At 36.0% G+C, this 16,984-nt stretch overlaps 1 protein-coding gene across 1 annotated transcript in view; it reads left to right on the forward strand.

Annotated features, from left to right (window-relative positions):
* Positions 1 to 10,168, forward strand: part of BOLL (boule homolog, RNA binding protein) — a 30,187-nt gene extending 20,019 nt beyond the window's left edge. Inside the window, exons 9-12 of the mRNA XM_019473497.1 lie at positions 1,261 to 1,389; positions 2,870 to 2,944; positions 8,042 to 8,177; positions 10,088 to 10,168. Coding sequence (XP_019329042.1) covers positions 1,261 to 1,389; positions 2,870 to 2,944; positions 8,042 to 8,065 — 228 coding nt within the window. The 3' untranslated portion in view covers positions 8,066 to 8,177; positions 10,088 to 10,168. The remainder of the gene's footprint in view (positions 1 to 1,260; positions 1,390 to 2,869; positions 2,945 to 8,041; positions 8,178 to 10,087) is intronic.
* Positions 10,169 to 16,984: the final 6,816 nt, after the last annotated feature.

A 16,984-nucleotide genomic window follows, 5' to 3' on the forward strand; every position in this document is an offset into this window, starting at 1 on the left:
TTGACTGCTTCCTCTTGGATTATGGGGGGTTCATCCTGCTCCCCATCCCTGTCTTCCAGCTCGGGGGGCCAAGTACCCTGAGGATAACTGGTCTGCCTGTTGAAGACTGAGGCAAAGAAGGCATTGAGTACCTCAGCCTTTTCCTCATCCTCGGTGACAATGTTGCCCCCCGCATCCAAAATGTTTTAGTTGTTGCTGAGCAGTGTTTATAATAAAGTCAAGGACTTCTCAGCTTCCCATGCTCTGCAAGTGAGGAGGTGTACAAGAGCTGGGAGGGGGCACAGCCAGGACAGCTGACCCAAACTGGCCAAAGGGATATTCCATACCATGTGATGTCATGCCCAGTATATAAAGCTGGGGGGAGTTGGCTGGGGGGCAGCAACTGCTGCTCGGGGACAGGCTGGGCATCGGTAGGTGGGTGGTGAGCAATTGCATCATGCATTACTTGCTTTGTATATTCTATTATTATTATTACTATTTTACTTTATTTCAATATTAAACTGTCTTTATCTCAACTCACGAGTTTTTTCACTTTTGCTCTTCCGATTCTCTCCCCCATCCCACTGGGGCTGGGGGAGTGAACGAGCAGCTGTGTGGTGCTCAGTTGCCCGCTGAGGTTGAACCATGACAGAGGGGAGACTTTATCATTTTTGTGATCTCTGTAGCAGAGGAGCTTAGTATGGAAATCTTGCCACTCAAGGAACTTGAAGAGTTTGAAGCTAAAAGGAGGGCCAAGTCCTGTAAGCTTGAACTGTTACAATGTGTTCTCATTACTTCAGTAGCAGCCAGCCTTGTCCAGTTATGGTCAGTCCCACCCTATTAATAGATGTCAGTCTGCTGCTTTGAAATCTGGGTGTTGAATTACAGAAATACTGTGGGGTTTATTTTAAAACTCAATACTTGTTTTTTTTAATGTAATGTTTTTGCAAGAGAAAATTAAACTGTATTATGTTTCTGTGGTCTTGAGAGTAAGTGTCAATTTTATAAAGTTTAGGATTTCTCTAACAATGCTCTCCAAAATGTGAATAAAATCTGAAAAATATATGAAGTGATTAAAGGACATCTTTGTTCTATTCTACTACCTGACCTTCCTACCCACTTCCCCCTCACTTAGTTTCTTTAGGTTATCAAAGATGAATTTGACACTTTCTTTCAAAGCTTTATCTTCATTTATATGTAGCAAAGATGACTGTAAAATAAGCTTTGGTATTTATAGTGCATAATTAATGTAATTTATTAAAATAATGTGTTTTATTTCAGTCTCCTGCCTCTTCACCTTCTTTCTTGTATCTGCAACCGTCTGAAGTCATTTATCAGCCAATAGGGATTACCCAGGAAAGTGGATGTATACCACCTCCTCCTCTCTTAGTGGAAGCTGCAGTTCCCGAGGTATTCTTATAGGAAATTTTACTTACAATTGAAGCATTTATCTGCAATTGAAAAACATACTCTCTTAGTTTAGGCACAGGCAGTTCAGAGCACTTACGTCAACTGTTTCCCTGTACTTACCCCCACACCCATGCTGCTACTGTTAAATCATTTCAGCTGTCCTCAAGTTAGAGTATCTCTTCCAGTTTTCCAGCAGAATGCTTTGATTCTGAAATATTTTAGAGGGTCACAAGTGTATGACAGACAGCAGTATAAAGACTAGTCAATTTGTTTTGTTTGAAAATAACATTTAAATAAAATGAGAGTCAGATTCTTTGGAATGCTGGATTGGTCTACCCAAGCCATAACAGTTTCCTGAAGTAATTCTTTTTCTGTGTGAGTAGGAGCCTGTTTCTAAATATTCTGAAGATCAGAATGAATTAAGAATAGTTGAATGACTAAATAACTTTTTTCTTTTTTTTTTCCTTCTATATCAATAGCACTTCTAATGTTTCTTGAGAGATTCTTAATGTACAATAAGGCCATTTCTTTGTAATTGGATATTAAAAATGACAATAAATAATTGGCTACAGAAAAACTTACTATGAAATTGAAAATGTATTATGATTAATTGGTACTTTTCCTCTCTGATAATTCATTCCTAATTAACAGGGATGCCAAAATAAATGGTAAATTAAGACAGTAATCAAATACTTTTACGACAGTTGAAGAGTATTTTATTGCTACAGGAGAAGTTCCAAAACTGGTATTTCAAACATCTTAGATATGTCAGGATTTCCCACTTAAGTAATTTAATATTCCTACAAAGATCTTGAATAATACAAGACTTTGGTTGTTGGGGTTTTTCTTCTTTTTTTAAAGTGCATAAATCTCAGTATTTATTGTATAATCATAAATCTTATCATCAGTGTTATTTTTACACTTTTGTATTTCATAAATCAGATACCAATTTACACAGAGAAATTTGAAATCTGTGAGCACTAAGGAAAAACATGAAATTAGTTAAGGAATATTTGGATGTAACATGCTCTCAGTTCACAGGTACATAATTTGTTGATGTTAAAGGAAGCAGTGTGTGGAAATTCAGAAGATGGTGTAAAATTCAAAAGCCTGTGTATTATTTGTATGTAAACATCTTGTGAGTGCGATAATACTGGGAATTACATTCCAATATTCTAATCTACACATTTAAACACTGTTCCAATTAGAGCTGAGTGAAATGGATTTGTAGTAGAGAAGTGTGCTACTTCTGTCAAGGAAAGTGCTTTTTGACACTGATCTAGATAAACTAAATTTACCAAACTTCGGTACAGTGGGGAAAACAGATTTAAATATTGAAATTTTGTTTTTTAAAAAGTCAGTAGTTAAACATTGCCCACAACTTGAAGTTGTAAGGAATCTAAATTCATGTGAAAGGCTTGCAAAAACATAAAATTATGAAACAAGCTTTTCAGCTCTTTTTTTTTTTTTTTCATAGCAGCTGTATTCTGATCATGGAGTTCAAGCACCACATCACCAGCCTTATGCCCAGAGTGCCATAGCCATGCCTGCACCTGTAAGTATTAAACTAAAACGTTAAAGTAAGCACTGTAGCCTTACTACCCCCTTTCTTGAAGGGGAATGGTAAGATAAGAGGGCCAGGGATGAAAAAGTCTTTTATTAATGAATTAATAAATAAGGAAAACAGAAACGTTGCAGAGAAACTGAGATTTTTCTTCACTTGAGGCTTTGTTACAGAAGATATAAGTATTACTTATTTTGGAACTATTTGGGGAAACTAAAAAAAAAAATAAACATGACTAGTTATTTTAAAACTTGAGATACAAAGAAAACTGCAAATGAAAAATGTATTTTGAGAGAAAACAGTGAACCTTGTTCAGTTCTTTGGAATGACGGTTACAAATCCTTGTCTCTCTGTCTCTGGATCTTGAGAAGTTGACTTCATTACTTGCAGCCTTTAAATAAGCACCTCATGTTGTGGCGAGGTGGGGTTTTGGAACATGGAGCATGAAAAACTGTCCCAGTTGGCCACCTGTGCGTGTCTTTCTGTGCAGTTCTGACTTTGAATGGCCATTGGAAAAATGTGATTCTTCCATGTCACCTGATGCAAGTTGTTGGGGTTTTTTGGGTCCCAGTTTAAGGTCCTTTTGCCTAAATTAATAAGGTTGTTAACACGATGTGAAATAATGTCTAAACTAGATTTAGCCTAGATTTGCCTGATAACAAAAGACTAAAGGTATCGGTAATTTTACCTGATATTACAGCACGTACTCTTCTGTGAAAGATGCTTACTCAGCTACAAATGACAGACTAAATACGAGTGAATCAAAGCCATGTTATAGGCTTTTATATGTATTTTTTCATTTATTTTACATTCCTTTTAAGAGAAGAATCTTTTTTCCTGACCATTGCGTAACAATATCTACTAAATATTTCCAGTAGAGGGGGCTGTAACATTAAATATTGTCTTGGAATAAAATGCAAGTACTCCAGTAAAAAAAATAGAAGCTGAATATGAATTTGAGAATACTAATTCTGACTGATTCATATTTTTAAGAAATACTTAAAAGGGAGTTGGTGTAACACAGCGATCATAATATCTAGTTTATATTCCATTTTCTAACAGTGTATGAAAACACTAAAAAAATAACAGCAATAGTAGTCTCAGAATCAAAAACAAGTGCATACTTACTGTATCAAATAGAGAAACAAGCTTTTTCACCTTAAAACTTTTATTATCTTTCCTAGGGCCAAGGCTATACGAACAAGATAGTGTAAAGTAAGATACAAGGTAGATCTAGAGCACGATAGCTCTTTCTCTTCTACAGTAATTGCCACAGTACCATGCTTAACTTATAGCAAAGGCAGAGCAGTTTACTCTGTGATAAGTGATAATGTGTTAATTTACAGTAGAATATGCACATGCATGGTAAAACCATGTTTGATTACTGTGGTATAGGAAATGAGCTGCAAATTCAGAGTCTTATTTATCTCCTGATACAATATTTTCTATGTTTATTCATAGATTTAGAAGTGACTTCACACAGGCAAAGCTGGCGTAAGCCAGCAATTCATTCCATTTTCCACACCACCCATTTCCTGTGCTGGTAGAGGTTTTTGTGAGACAATATGGTAAACCAGGTCAGGGAACTGATGTAGTTAAAGATGAAGCCCCACTCCTACTGCCCAAAAAGAGCTAACTTAAATTTGGATCAGTTCCTCAGACCAGTTTGTCAAGCAACTGCACAGACTCCTGTACCTATACAAGAAGTTTGGGATAGGATAGAGGAAGTAAGACTTGTGTTAGCAGTGCAGATTTAAACTTAATGAAGCTGAGTGTGAAATTGCTAATCCTGTCCATTCCTTCACTGTATTTCTTGCTCATTCTTACCCATTTTCTCAAAGACTTCTGTTACCCATAATTGAAACTCTGCTCTGTTCAGGTCTCAAGTAGATTCACAGATATAGTTAAACCCTTACAAAGACTGGCTGAATTCTGATAATTTTATTCATTACAAGACAATGCCAAATATTTTTGGCAGGTTTTAACTTTTATTTATTTAGTTAAGTTCACTTAGTAGTAACTAGTAGCTCTGGAATGTAACTCTTCCTTTTCACATTTCACTGTACATTCTCACATACCCACTTAAAGTTTGAATATATTCCATGAATATGATCAGCTTGTATTTATCACTGTGGCTGAGCACTCAACAATGATTAAAAAAGAGCAAATGTTGACAGCAGACTGCAATGTATTAAGCAAGTGGTTGGGTCATTACCACCTGCTCCCCAGCTGCGTAAAAATACTGCCTGCTGGCTGTAGTCTTGCTAAAATATCCCAGCAAATGTATCTGCTGCTTGAAAATTGCCAAGTAGTGGCTGTGTAAGAGAGAGTAGATGCCTAAAATAAGGACCTTATCTTGAAGGTAATTTGCTAATTGCCTCCACTGCATCAGGAATTGCATCAGGAATTGCATTGCATTAGGAGTTAACATATGCTTTATACTAGGAGCTGTAAGTCATATGGTCAGAGTAGGATGGGTATAGACAGTATCCAGATATTTTTGGCAGTTGTAGACTTCTTACAGCTTTCAAATACAGCTCAAAACAGAGCATGCATTGCAGTCATATTTTAATGAAGTCACAAGGGTGAGCAAACAAAATGGATTAACTGTTTATTGAAAAAAATCACAAATTTCTAAGCCAGTGTTTCCATTGCTGTTGTGGATGTATAAAAAGAGAACTCAGTTCATTAATCAAGTAAACTGCTTAGCAGTTAACAAAGGAAGCTTCAGTTCTGGCAATTCTCAGACTTATTTTTCATTCTCTCTAGTCTACCACTTCAATAGAATTTTGTTGATGTAACTTTTAGTACAAAATTTGTAAGAGTCTTAAATGAAAATTAGAAGAAAACATTCCCCAATTTCCAACTACAATTTATTTTTTAGATGCAAATTTGGTAGTTAAGATCAGGTTTGAATCAAAAATACTAATCCCCCCCCCTTGATCACGTGTTTGCTAATGATCCTTTGTATTTACTTGAAGGTGTTTTCTTTTGGGGATTATAGCACGTTTTGTTCATGAGTGCGTGGAAGTGATTTCGTCTTCACATCTGTACAAATAGATGAGGTTGACATTCGTTCTCAAAGGCTGCTAGGTGACACTTGTTTTTCAGGAAGCATGAATTTTTTTTCATCTCTACTGGATCTTGTGCAGTGTTTCAGATCTTAAATCACCCTCTAATACAGAGATTAATGTTTGAATGCTCCTAGAGGACGTGTATGAGATTGTGTTTGGTAGTGAGATCTGTGTAGTCGACAGTAACAGCAGAAATTTGAGGGAAGATTGAAATTTGTGTTCTCTGCTTTCAGATCTGGAAAAATACCTGTGAGTTAAATTTTTGTTTTGCTGGATGGTTATCTTGAGTTCTGAGGCACTGGCCTGGTAAATGTTTACTGGATATTGTGTTTGTATGAGGGAGACCCATGAGGCTTGGGGAGCTGAGCAATGCAGTTGCACTCGATGAACTGAGCAAAGGTGTAAAAGGTTCTGGTACATGGAGGTGGGGAGGTGGGTGGGGTTTGTTTTGTTTCATGCTTTTGTTTGGGTTTTTTTAATTTATTCTTCTCAGTCATCTTTTCCAGCTGCAGTATACCTGTCAGGGGGTAGGCATGGTTCTAGTCTCAGTCCGTGTTTTTCCTATTCCCATGGTCTGTATCCAACAGAATGTTTTGGCCAACTTGAATCGTATGGGATCGTACAGTGTCTTTTCCTATAGGGGACTTCTTAAGTCCTTTGGGGAGGGGAGGAGGTGTTCTCTTTTATTTGAGCTTGGACATTGAGCTTCGGGAGGGGAGCAAGGGGGAGGAAATCAGTCTTATGTAATCTAAACTCTTCACTCCTGTCCCCACAATAGACTAGTTTTAGCTGACAAAGTCTGACAATCTTCCTTAATCTAATTCTTGAAACCTAAAGGTGCTTTCCACTGGATTGGAGTGCAGAGCTATAGTACTTCTTTTAGGCTTACCCTTTTCTTTAGAAAATGTTCTGGAAAGGCACAGAAGAGTACAAAGGTAGTAAGTATTTCTATGGTGTTTTTGGTTTGTTTTTTTTTTTCTGAAAACCCAATTAACTCTAACGACAAGAACCTATCAATGATAAAACGTATCCTGGTTTTCAGATTTGTTTGTTTTTTTGTCACTACTTTGTTCTCTATTCCCCACAATCTTTTTTGATAGCTTTAAAATTGAATTTTCTACTTACTATAAGAAAACACTTTTTAGAATGGTCAAAGATTCTTTGCTTGAGCATTTCCAGTCTACAGTATATTGACAGTAATTATATTGCCTCTAACTGAAAAGGCAGAGGAGGATTTTCCTATGTCAAAACAGAATTTAGGGTATTCATTTGTAATATAGTTCATGTATATATGCAGTCAGATTGTAATGGTGCATGATGGCTAACACCTTGGCCTTTTGGTAGTGAATGTTCTGTAAATTTAACTGAACTTAGAGCACTCCATTTTTCTCTGCAGTTAAGAGTAATAAGCTAAAATTTGTGTTCTGTGTGTGTATAATACACATAAATATACATGTGTTTATATACGTTTGTATATATACACATGCAAGTATACATACATAAATTGTGGTTTTGATAAGGGGAAGTCTTGGTGTAATCATTTTGGGAGAAGGTACAGTAATTTTATACTAGTACTGTGTGCTATTGTGTGATATTTCATCTGGAACAAAAAAATTAAACCTTACAACATATTTTCTGTATAGGTAAGTATTTTTTTCATTTATACATGCAGTGAAATTGAGAGAGAGAATAAACCTTTTGTTTAAAGTTACCTTAGAAATGTGAATCTAAACTTCTAGTTGTCATAATATATGATTAACAAGAGGCTTGTCACCAGCTGTAACAAGATCTATTGCCTGTAAAAGGGGTTTTTAAAACTCCACCAAAAATATATTTGTTAATTTTATATTAACATTGAAAGATGCAGATGGCATGCTTTTTCTCACATTGTTTCCTTCTATGTTCTCTTTACAATCTCCTCTTTTTCTATTCTAATAGTTTGTTCTCATTCCAGTTTAGTGTGCGCTTTTTTTTGCTTTCTCTGATCCATATGTTTTCTCTCTTTACTTGACAGACACTATGGAGCATTCACTATTAAGCCATTGGGCAGCTCTAGTCTACCTAAACTGATTTTCTTGTCCAGTCTTTCCCTTGTGACTGAGATCCATCATCAACATACCAGCTAGCAGCTGCCTGTTGTGAAACTTGGGGTCAGTTGTTTCATTGCAATGCTTGCTGTTTACAAATTGGTAAATAATAAAACATGCTCTGATAGAATTTAGCATAGTCTGCAATATTACTTAGCTGCTTCCTGCATGTTTGTAAATTTCCTAATAATTCTCTTATGTAAAACAAAATTTATATAATCCATGTCATTAATTCCTGGGATAATCATGTATATATTAATTCCATCATTATTTTCTTTCTAGTTCAACTTCCCAAGTTCTGTGTGTGTGTCTGGATTATTTTCATTCAACAGGGAGGGAAACTTTCAGCACTTTAATGTATGATTTTTGTTTCTGAAACTGTTTTAATTCCTTTATTGACAACTCAACTTTCTCCCCTTTTCCCCCTATTTTGTGTGATTTACAGTGGCTTGTATTCGTGGAGTTATACTCTGGCAGGTGCTTAACCATGCTTTTTATTGTGAAAAAGGTGCTGCTTTTAGTTGCTTACACTTCTTTAAAAAAATGAGTATTTTAATAAAAGGGAGCTAGGGAAGAATACATGTTTTGCACATGTTAATTTGTGTCCATTTCTTATTTGATAGCCTTTAAGCAGCCCAGTGATTTGTAGCAAGGGCTTGCTATTTGTTAAGGTGTGACTTCTTGTCTGTACGTGTTTGTGTGATTTATCCCCAGATGCAGCTTTTAAAAAATACTAAAAGTTTGCCAGTGTGAAACTGAGCATAGTTCTTTTCTGTTGGGACCAGCCAGTAGAGAGAAGAAAATGTGTTTGTGTCCTCCATATTCTAATAGGAGTCAAAACTAAAGAAAGAGTAAGAGAAATAGATTGGGACTGAAGTCCTGTAAGGTTTGTGCAATGAAAGCTAAAGTAGGCAGGGAAACTGGCACTAGATGGCCATGGAACCTAGAGATTTAGGAAAGCAATGCACAACGTGATGTGGAGCTTTCCACATTCTTTCCACAGATGATGGAAAGAAACTGAAATTTTGAGATTGAAATGGGTTGAATATCTTGATGGGGATGTAGGAACTACAGCTGGTTGTATTAGGAAACTGGCAGAGCCAGAAGGGAGGGTAAAAAGATGAGTAAGTTTAGCAAAACAAAACAAAAAAGTTAGAGTGCTGAAAAGGCCTGAGCTAAGAAGAAAAGGTTAGAAAACAAAGATAGTTTGAATCTATCTTATGGCATAGTAGGAATGGGAAGAAAGGACTCAGATTGGTTAAATAAAGAGAATAAAACAGATGGGAGTTCCACAAATTGGATACAGAGCAGCTGAGATACAAAGGGACACTGTCAGAGAATTTGATCTTAGGAAGAATAAACAGAATAGTACAAGTATTCTAAAAACAGCACCTAAAACAATAGCCCTGTTTTCTGGATCTTGCCATCCTTTTGTCAGCAGCTAGTGGTGTCCACTGACAAGTTACTTAATCACAGTCTATTGTCTGTTAGTTTACAAATAGGACAGCTATCAGTTATTCAGCTCAAGTTTTATAAATTTGAGTTTTAGCTACTGAAAAAATAATGTAAGCATTATTATAAATTCCCACAGTAATGCACTGCTTTAATCTACATTACAGAGAATGCAGAAGTAAAAAAAAAAAAGAATTGGTTAAATAGTTTTGCACTGTAATATATTTAAATTTTCCCTATTCAATTAGAAAGAGGATACAGTTGCTAGTTGCTCTAAACATGCTTTACTAAAGCTGTATGATCAATAGATTCCGTATTGTAAATAAAGGAAGATATTTCTTGCCACTATGGACTTCACCTATGTACATAATGGAAATCTGATTTTCCTTTTTGAACTAAGTCTTATCTCACTGATGCAATATCAAAATGGACTGTAACTTTTCATTGAAACATTATTGATTTAGTAAATGGGACACACTTTGAAATAGAGGAAACAACACAGCGTTTTTCCCTCTCTTTAGGAATCGAGGTCGCATTCTGTGAGAAGAAATTTTTCACATCATTCGTCTGTGAGCCTGAAACCTCAGTATACAGAAAGTCCCGTTTTCGTCCTGGAAAAGATAACAGAATGGAAGATAAAATTCTTATACCACCTTCTTCTACGGATTCTATAAAACAGGTTTTTAGCTATCTACTTTGCTAACATACTTATCACGTGGAGGATATGTTCTTCCTAACTTCTAACACGTGCCTGAAAATGCCTAAGTTACAATACCACTTCTTTTTGTAAAGAAATAAAATGAATTTTTGTAGTTTGGACAGGTAAAAACACGTGAAACCATGATTTTATCCTGCATTTCCTTTCTTAGTAAAAATACTGTTACAGGACAAAATGGTGATTTCTGATACACAGCCTACTGTATAAACTTTGGTTACTAACATAGATTGAAAACCAGCATACTTTTATTAAAGCGAAAATTTAACATTTAATTTCTGGATTACATAAACTTAAAAGGTCCATTAGTTACAAAGTAAAAGCCATTTTCCCTACATACTGACAAAATTTATGTGCTGTAGGTTAAAATCTGGTTATTTAAATCTATGTGCCTTTTGTGTCAATTCCAATAGAGTTTGTCTACTTTTTTTTTTGCAATCAGTATTCTCTGCTTTATAAAAGTGTTTTACTTATGTGTCATTTTAGTGCTTGGGAGTAATAACTTTTTAAAAGAAAATTTGGACCATTAGTTGAGTAATTATTTAGCTTCATATGAGGCTGACATTTTCTTGCATATGCTAAGCAATAATTTGGGTTTTATGGTATGTTTTTAGCTATAGAAAAAGGCAAGAATTGACTTATTACAAGATCATTGAAGACTTGCTGCTTTGACTTTTTCTGTTGCCTGTGCAAAACTTAGGAACTCCTTGGCAGTATCGCGAGTTGAGATGGAATACTACTTTCTCCTCAACTGCCGGGAGATAACTTTTTTTTTATTCCTTGCTTCTCCTCTCACCCCCCTAGGATTCCTTCTATGTTTTGTAAAAGTCAGATTCCTCAAAGGTTAAAATACAGCCTCTGTAGTGAATAGGAGTGCAAGCTATGGCTTATTGCTTATGTAGCACTGAGGTCTTTATGTATGTAAAATATCCTTGAGCTTTTCAATTTTTTTATCTGCTCTGTAGTAATTTGGGGGTTTTCTTTTTGTGGCTTTTTTTTTCTTTTAATTATTCAGGGATCTTAGAGTGGTCATTATAGTCAGTAAATAATCCATGCATAATATGTAAATATATTTAAAGATGATTCTAGCAGTCAATAGAGTTCTTTCATATTGCACAGGAAGAGAGGTGGAGTCTGGTTCTGTTCTTAAGGTGTTTTGAAATTGCTGTGAAAGGAGATGCCATGTACTATGTCTTGGTTGCAAGTTTCCTCAAGTGACTTTCCACCTTTTGCTAGGTAGAAAAATCTACACAAATGTAATTTAATAGTTTCTGGTTTTAAAAACTTGTTACCGTAGCAGCTGTGGGGGATTGTTTTACCAATAAGTATCAAAAACCATATACAATTTGTTGGATACATGGGGATCTCAGCCTACTTTTGAGGGGGGAAATACTTATCTGCTGTAGATTGTCATGTTTCTGAGCCAGTCTGTACCACTAAAAGTATCTGTCCAGTTGTTCTTCTGTTTTATTTTTAGATTTTAGAATTCATCGATATAAATGTTATGGAAATCTTGGCACATGGTAACAATAATTCATTTCCATGGAAGAATTTTTACATAGTAAATTTTTTTTTTTAATGAAGTGCTGTCTCTGAAGGTGCTGAAGAAAGGTGGTGTGTTCTGTTAGAGCCTTATTTCTTGTATCATGAAACAAATACGCATTTGACCCAGGATTCAGAAGATTTAGTCCCAAGTCCTTATTTTTGGAATTCACAATTTGTTTACCAAACATGACTTCCCTGTTTTTAAAATGCTGTAGAGATCCAAGAAGTAAATTTTACAGCGAGTACTATATTAAAAAAAACATGTGCTTACAGGGAAGTCTTTTGAACTAACTGCTTGAAAGTGTATGAATACTGTGAAGTCATTTACATGTCACCAGATTGAGGCTCTAGTCCAGATACAAAATGTAGTTTATTTTCCATTAATTGGTTACAGATGTTAGATTGTTGATAATGAGTTGATCCTATGGCCTTTGCTTCAAAGAACACTTATTTTGTTTTTACTTGCATGTGAACTTGATCATTTGGAAGGATATTCAGTGTTAGGCACAGAAGTATACCTGCAGTGTTCTACTGTGGGGCCTGTAACATCAGTCTGGAGGTACTGTTGGTTAGGATTATGTCACCGGGTCTTAACATTTTGCTTCTGCTTCATTTGGATTTGAGAGGCCTAGAAGAGACCAGGATGAAGCTCTGAATATTGGCTTTCCTCCAGGAACCACAGGTCACTGTTGAAATACTGAGGGCTCTCCACTGATACTGTAGCTCATCTTTCTTCAAAATGCTTGCCAAGAATGATGGCATTCTGAAACTGAACCTTTAAGCTTCCAGTAGTTGAATCCTTCCGTAGACACAGTTGAGGCACAGTAACTGACTTTTGTAATTCCGTTACAGGGATACACAAATGATATGCGCTGAGAAAGAACTACATCATTTCCTCAGGTAGTGCCTAAAATTGCGTTATCTTGACGTTCTAGCATTCATGACTTTTTTTAATCTCTTCCACTACATGGTATTATTCTCCCACCTCTTAAAATTTCTGTAATATGGAAATTCCTGTGCTTTTATACAGAAGTCATTTAGTTAACTGCAGATATTAAGGTCCTGATCCCTCACTGACTTTGGGGGTTGGAGAAGGGTAACATTCTCTTGGTCTTCTGCAGCTTCCCATTGGTAGTTGTAAGGCTTTACACATGTGCTAGGAGGGAACACATCAGGTTAGGACTGTGCTCTATGGACATTCAGTAGCTAATGGCAAATAATCATCTTTGTCTTTGTGCACTGCTTGTCACATTCACGTATTAGCAAATTAGACTGATTTTTCTGGCTTCCACCCCCTGGAATTTAGAGACCCTGCTGGTATCTTGTTTTCTACTGAGTTACAGTATTTCTGGCAACTGTCTATTTAATGTTATATTTATATGGCAAAATGTTAGAACTAACATTCTCTATGGGATAAGACTGGATAAAAACCTATAGACAGGCCAGAAAAGTTACCAAAGTTATCCCTCTCCTGTATTTCTGTGTTGTGATCAAGGACTATTTTCTTGCATTAAGTAGAATTCTCTAGTTCACTAACATCTTTGGTTCCTGCTGCTTCTAATTGTAAGCATCAGAAGTCCATTCATCATCCCTGAAAAACTGTTTAGATTTTTTGTATTAAATTGGCAATTCTTTGTATTCTGAAATTCATTTTTCAAAATAGCTAATATTAAGTCAATGAGTAAACTGCATTCCAATAGTAACTGAGCAGAAACTAGCAGAACACATGGCGCTCTTGAAATGTTTTTCTCTGTTTAACATAGTTCTAAAACGTGAGAAGTTGTATGGTTGTAAAATAGTTTTTTACAGTAAAAATTACAGTAAAATAGGTTTGTGGCTTTGTAATATTGAAGTACTACGGTAGTTTAAATTCACCTGGTATTCTTATGTTTCCTATTTAAGTAAAAAATACACAGCTTAAATCAGTATTTTAAGGATACAAAATATAATGCCAGTGTCTTGATACGTGTTCAATCCTGTACGCAAATCCTTATAAGCTGTTACGCAGAAAATCCAAATAGAAGTATAGAAAGCAGAACAGTAATATTTAGCTCTCATTTTAAGAATGTTTAATAATGTAGCTAAGATGTAACAGGAAAGTTTAGGTCTTGTAAGGCCTTCTTAAACTTTGAGTCACAAATAATTTAAAGAAATATTGAAACTGTAATTTTGAGGGCCTTGTATGGTCATTTTGTACCTCTGTCAGTGGAGCTGCAGTCTGCATAAGTGTGTACATTAAAGGTAAACAGAATACTGTTCATAATATTTCCAGTTGTTTTTAATCAGATAAACTAGAACATCCAGTTTCATTCTAGAATGCATGATTTTAGTTGATCACATGGCTGTGTTATTTGATACTGTATTGCAGATACAGATGATCTAGTTACTGCAGCCTTGGTAAGTGAGATACTATGGATGTGCATAGATAAAAGCTTAATAAACTTGTATATCTTATTTTAGAGAACTGTTAGCAATTTTATAAATCAAAAGCTCTTTCTGTTGAAAATACTTGTAATACAGCAATAATAAACAAGTTTCTGTAGCTTGTAACTTCTAGTAAAGTTCTGGGTTGGTAACGAAAAGTTTAATTCAAATTGGTCCCTATCTGCTGCTTGGATTGTAACTTTTGTTTATGTAATTGTAGTATCGGTGAGTAGTTTAAATATGGGTTTAGAAAAATATGGAAAATGGAATTGATGAACTTTTATCATTAAAATATGCTTTTGCAGTCATTAAAACAAACTGTTGTTGTCATCTCTCTGTTAATTAGTTTTAGAACATTAAGTTAAATACTGTTGCAGAAAAGCTAGTTTTTCTGCTCAAGTTAACATGTTTAACAAAACTGTGTTCCCATTGCATTCACAAAATTATTCCTTCAAAGGGGAAAAAAAAATTGGGGCAAAGAAAAAAAATTTTAAAAGTTGCCAAACAAAGGAGCCTTCAGAATGGAATACTGCTACTTTCTTAACATCTTTAAATAGATTATGGACAAAACAGTTTTAATCAAATCATTCTGCAGAAAAAAGAACTAAATACCAGTGTTTTGTTTTAGTTAAAGTAATAGTTCTTGGGGATGGGGAATGTGAAAAATATTTGACAATTGAATTGCAGAATTTTTCTGACGGAATTTTTTTTGCTTTTTCTGTCATTATCCGGTCCCAAGCAAAAACTTTACATTTGTCTTGAGTCATAAAACAAAGGAAGTAAGCCTATAAAGAAGTTAGAGAGGAACTGTGAAGTTCAAAAGTGTTGCAATTTGAGATGATTAATATTTAGGGGTTTCTTAATGCATTGTTTTTGAGTCCTGTAGCTGTTCAGATAGCCTCAGGTTCTGGAGAAATCTGACTAATTTAGCTTGTGTTTTGTAACTTGTGCCCTTGTATCTTATTAATGTGTCTGTCCTCTGTTAAAAGCATTCTGTGTCAGTGATGACTGATCTATAGCCGATAACAATGCTGATTTTTTTTTTTTCAGTGGTGCTCTTATATGCCTTTAAGCTGCAAACATGGGTGGTTATGACCCCAAGTGGGAAACATGTTTGCTCCAAATATTATTTTACATTTTGACTTTGTCAGAGGAACTAAGAGTTATCCCTTCTGTTTCTTGTTAGTTGAGTCAGTCTTGGTCCTAGTGAAATCTTATAAATAGCAATAATTTATTTTTTTTAGGCAATTGGTACAGTTTTAAGGTATTTGTATTACTGATGCTCACAATGCTTTAACCTTGACAATAGGAATGGATCTTTAAAGGCTGGGCAGCTTTTATTAGTGAATTTATTCCATGAAAGGCTGTGCAGCTTGTAATAGTGAATTTATTCCAGGTAAGCTCATCAGTTAAAATGTTTTGAGTGAATAACCTTCTCACAGATATACCGCCAGTGATGTTTTTGTCCCAGTGGTTGGTGGTCTAACAGGCTGGAAAGTGAGATGTTCTAGATGTTCTCCTCTCAGAAGCTTGAGCCAGTTCTAAATCATGTGATTGAGCAGGAGTCATTTGTCATGATTGTGATACCACTGAAAAATTTTATAGCCCTTCTTATGAAGTCCTTGATACATATTTTAAAATTTAAAATAAAATACTGCTTCTTTTGAAGCTTTTTGAAGTTAACATAGCATTAAAGCAGTACGATTCCTTTTGCTTTTTACATACTAGCCCGTATCCTAATCAGAGAGGCATCTTTAAGGAAATGTTTGCTATGGATCCTGGTATAGCTCACTCTCTGAATTGCAGATTTAGTAGCTTATGATCGGTATCCATTGAAAGTGGAACTTTGAGTTTCGGTATCCATTAAAAATTAAATGCTTATGAGTCAATTTCCCTGAATATTTGTTATTTTTAGCTTTTATTTTGATATTGTGCATGCAAAGACAAGGAAAATCTGTGTACCTGCACTGTTTTCATAACTTCCCTTACGTTTTAGTGACGGAGCTCTGGGAGGAGGTGAGTAGGTTGAGGAGTATCGGGGAGTGCGAGAGAGACAGACTACTGGAATCGCACCCTACCTTCCCTGGGACAGGCCCAACAGGCAGACAGGACGCATGATACGGAGGATTCCCTATCCTCTCTCCGCCTGGCTGAACACAGTGACTTAAGGGATAGGGGGCAATGGTGACAAGTTCCTGCCTGGCACAGCAGGCATGTCTCCTCTGTGACTACCCCACCTTCCCCGGTGCCCTTGCATAATAGGTATGAGGCTCTGCAAATGGAACTAAACAGTAATGAGGACAATGGTTCATCTAGCTTGGAGGTGTTGCCAAGGTTAAGTCGGCCTACGCCCTGTGTCAAAACTGCTTCCATGAAGAAAAAAAGACGGGTCATAGTCATAGGAGACTCCCTTCTGAAGGGAAGAGAAGGCCCAATATGCAGACCAGACCCACTTCTTAGGGAAGTCTGCTGCCTCCCCGGGGCCCGGGTTAAAGATGCGAAGAGAAAACTTCCTACCCTGGTACAGCCCTCAGATTGCTATCCATTACTGATTTCCCAGGTAGGCAGCAATGAAGTTGCAACAAGAAGTCCGAGGGCAATCAAGAGAGACTTCAGGGCCTTGGGACAACTGGTTAAGGGATCAGGAGCACAAGTAGTGTTCTCCTCTATCCTTCCAGTTGCAGGGAATGATGAGGGAAGAAACAGGAAGAGCCAGCAGATCAATACCTGGCTC

The sequence above is a fragment of the Aptenodytes forsteri genome, unplaced genomic scaffold (assembly GCF_000699145.1).
Source record: "Aptenodytes forsteri isolate BGI_AS27 unplaced genomic scaffold, ASM69914v1 Scaffold183, whole genome shotgun sequence".
Lineage (NCBI taxonomy): Eukaryota > Metazoa > Chordata > Aves > Sphenisciformes > Spheniscidae > Aptenodytes > Aptenodytes forsteri.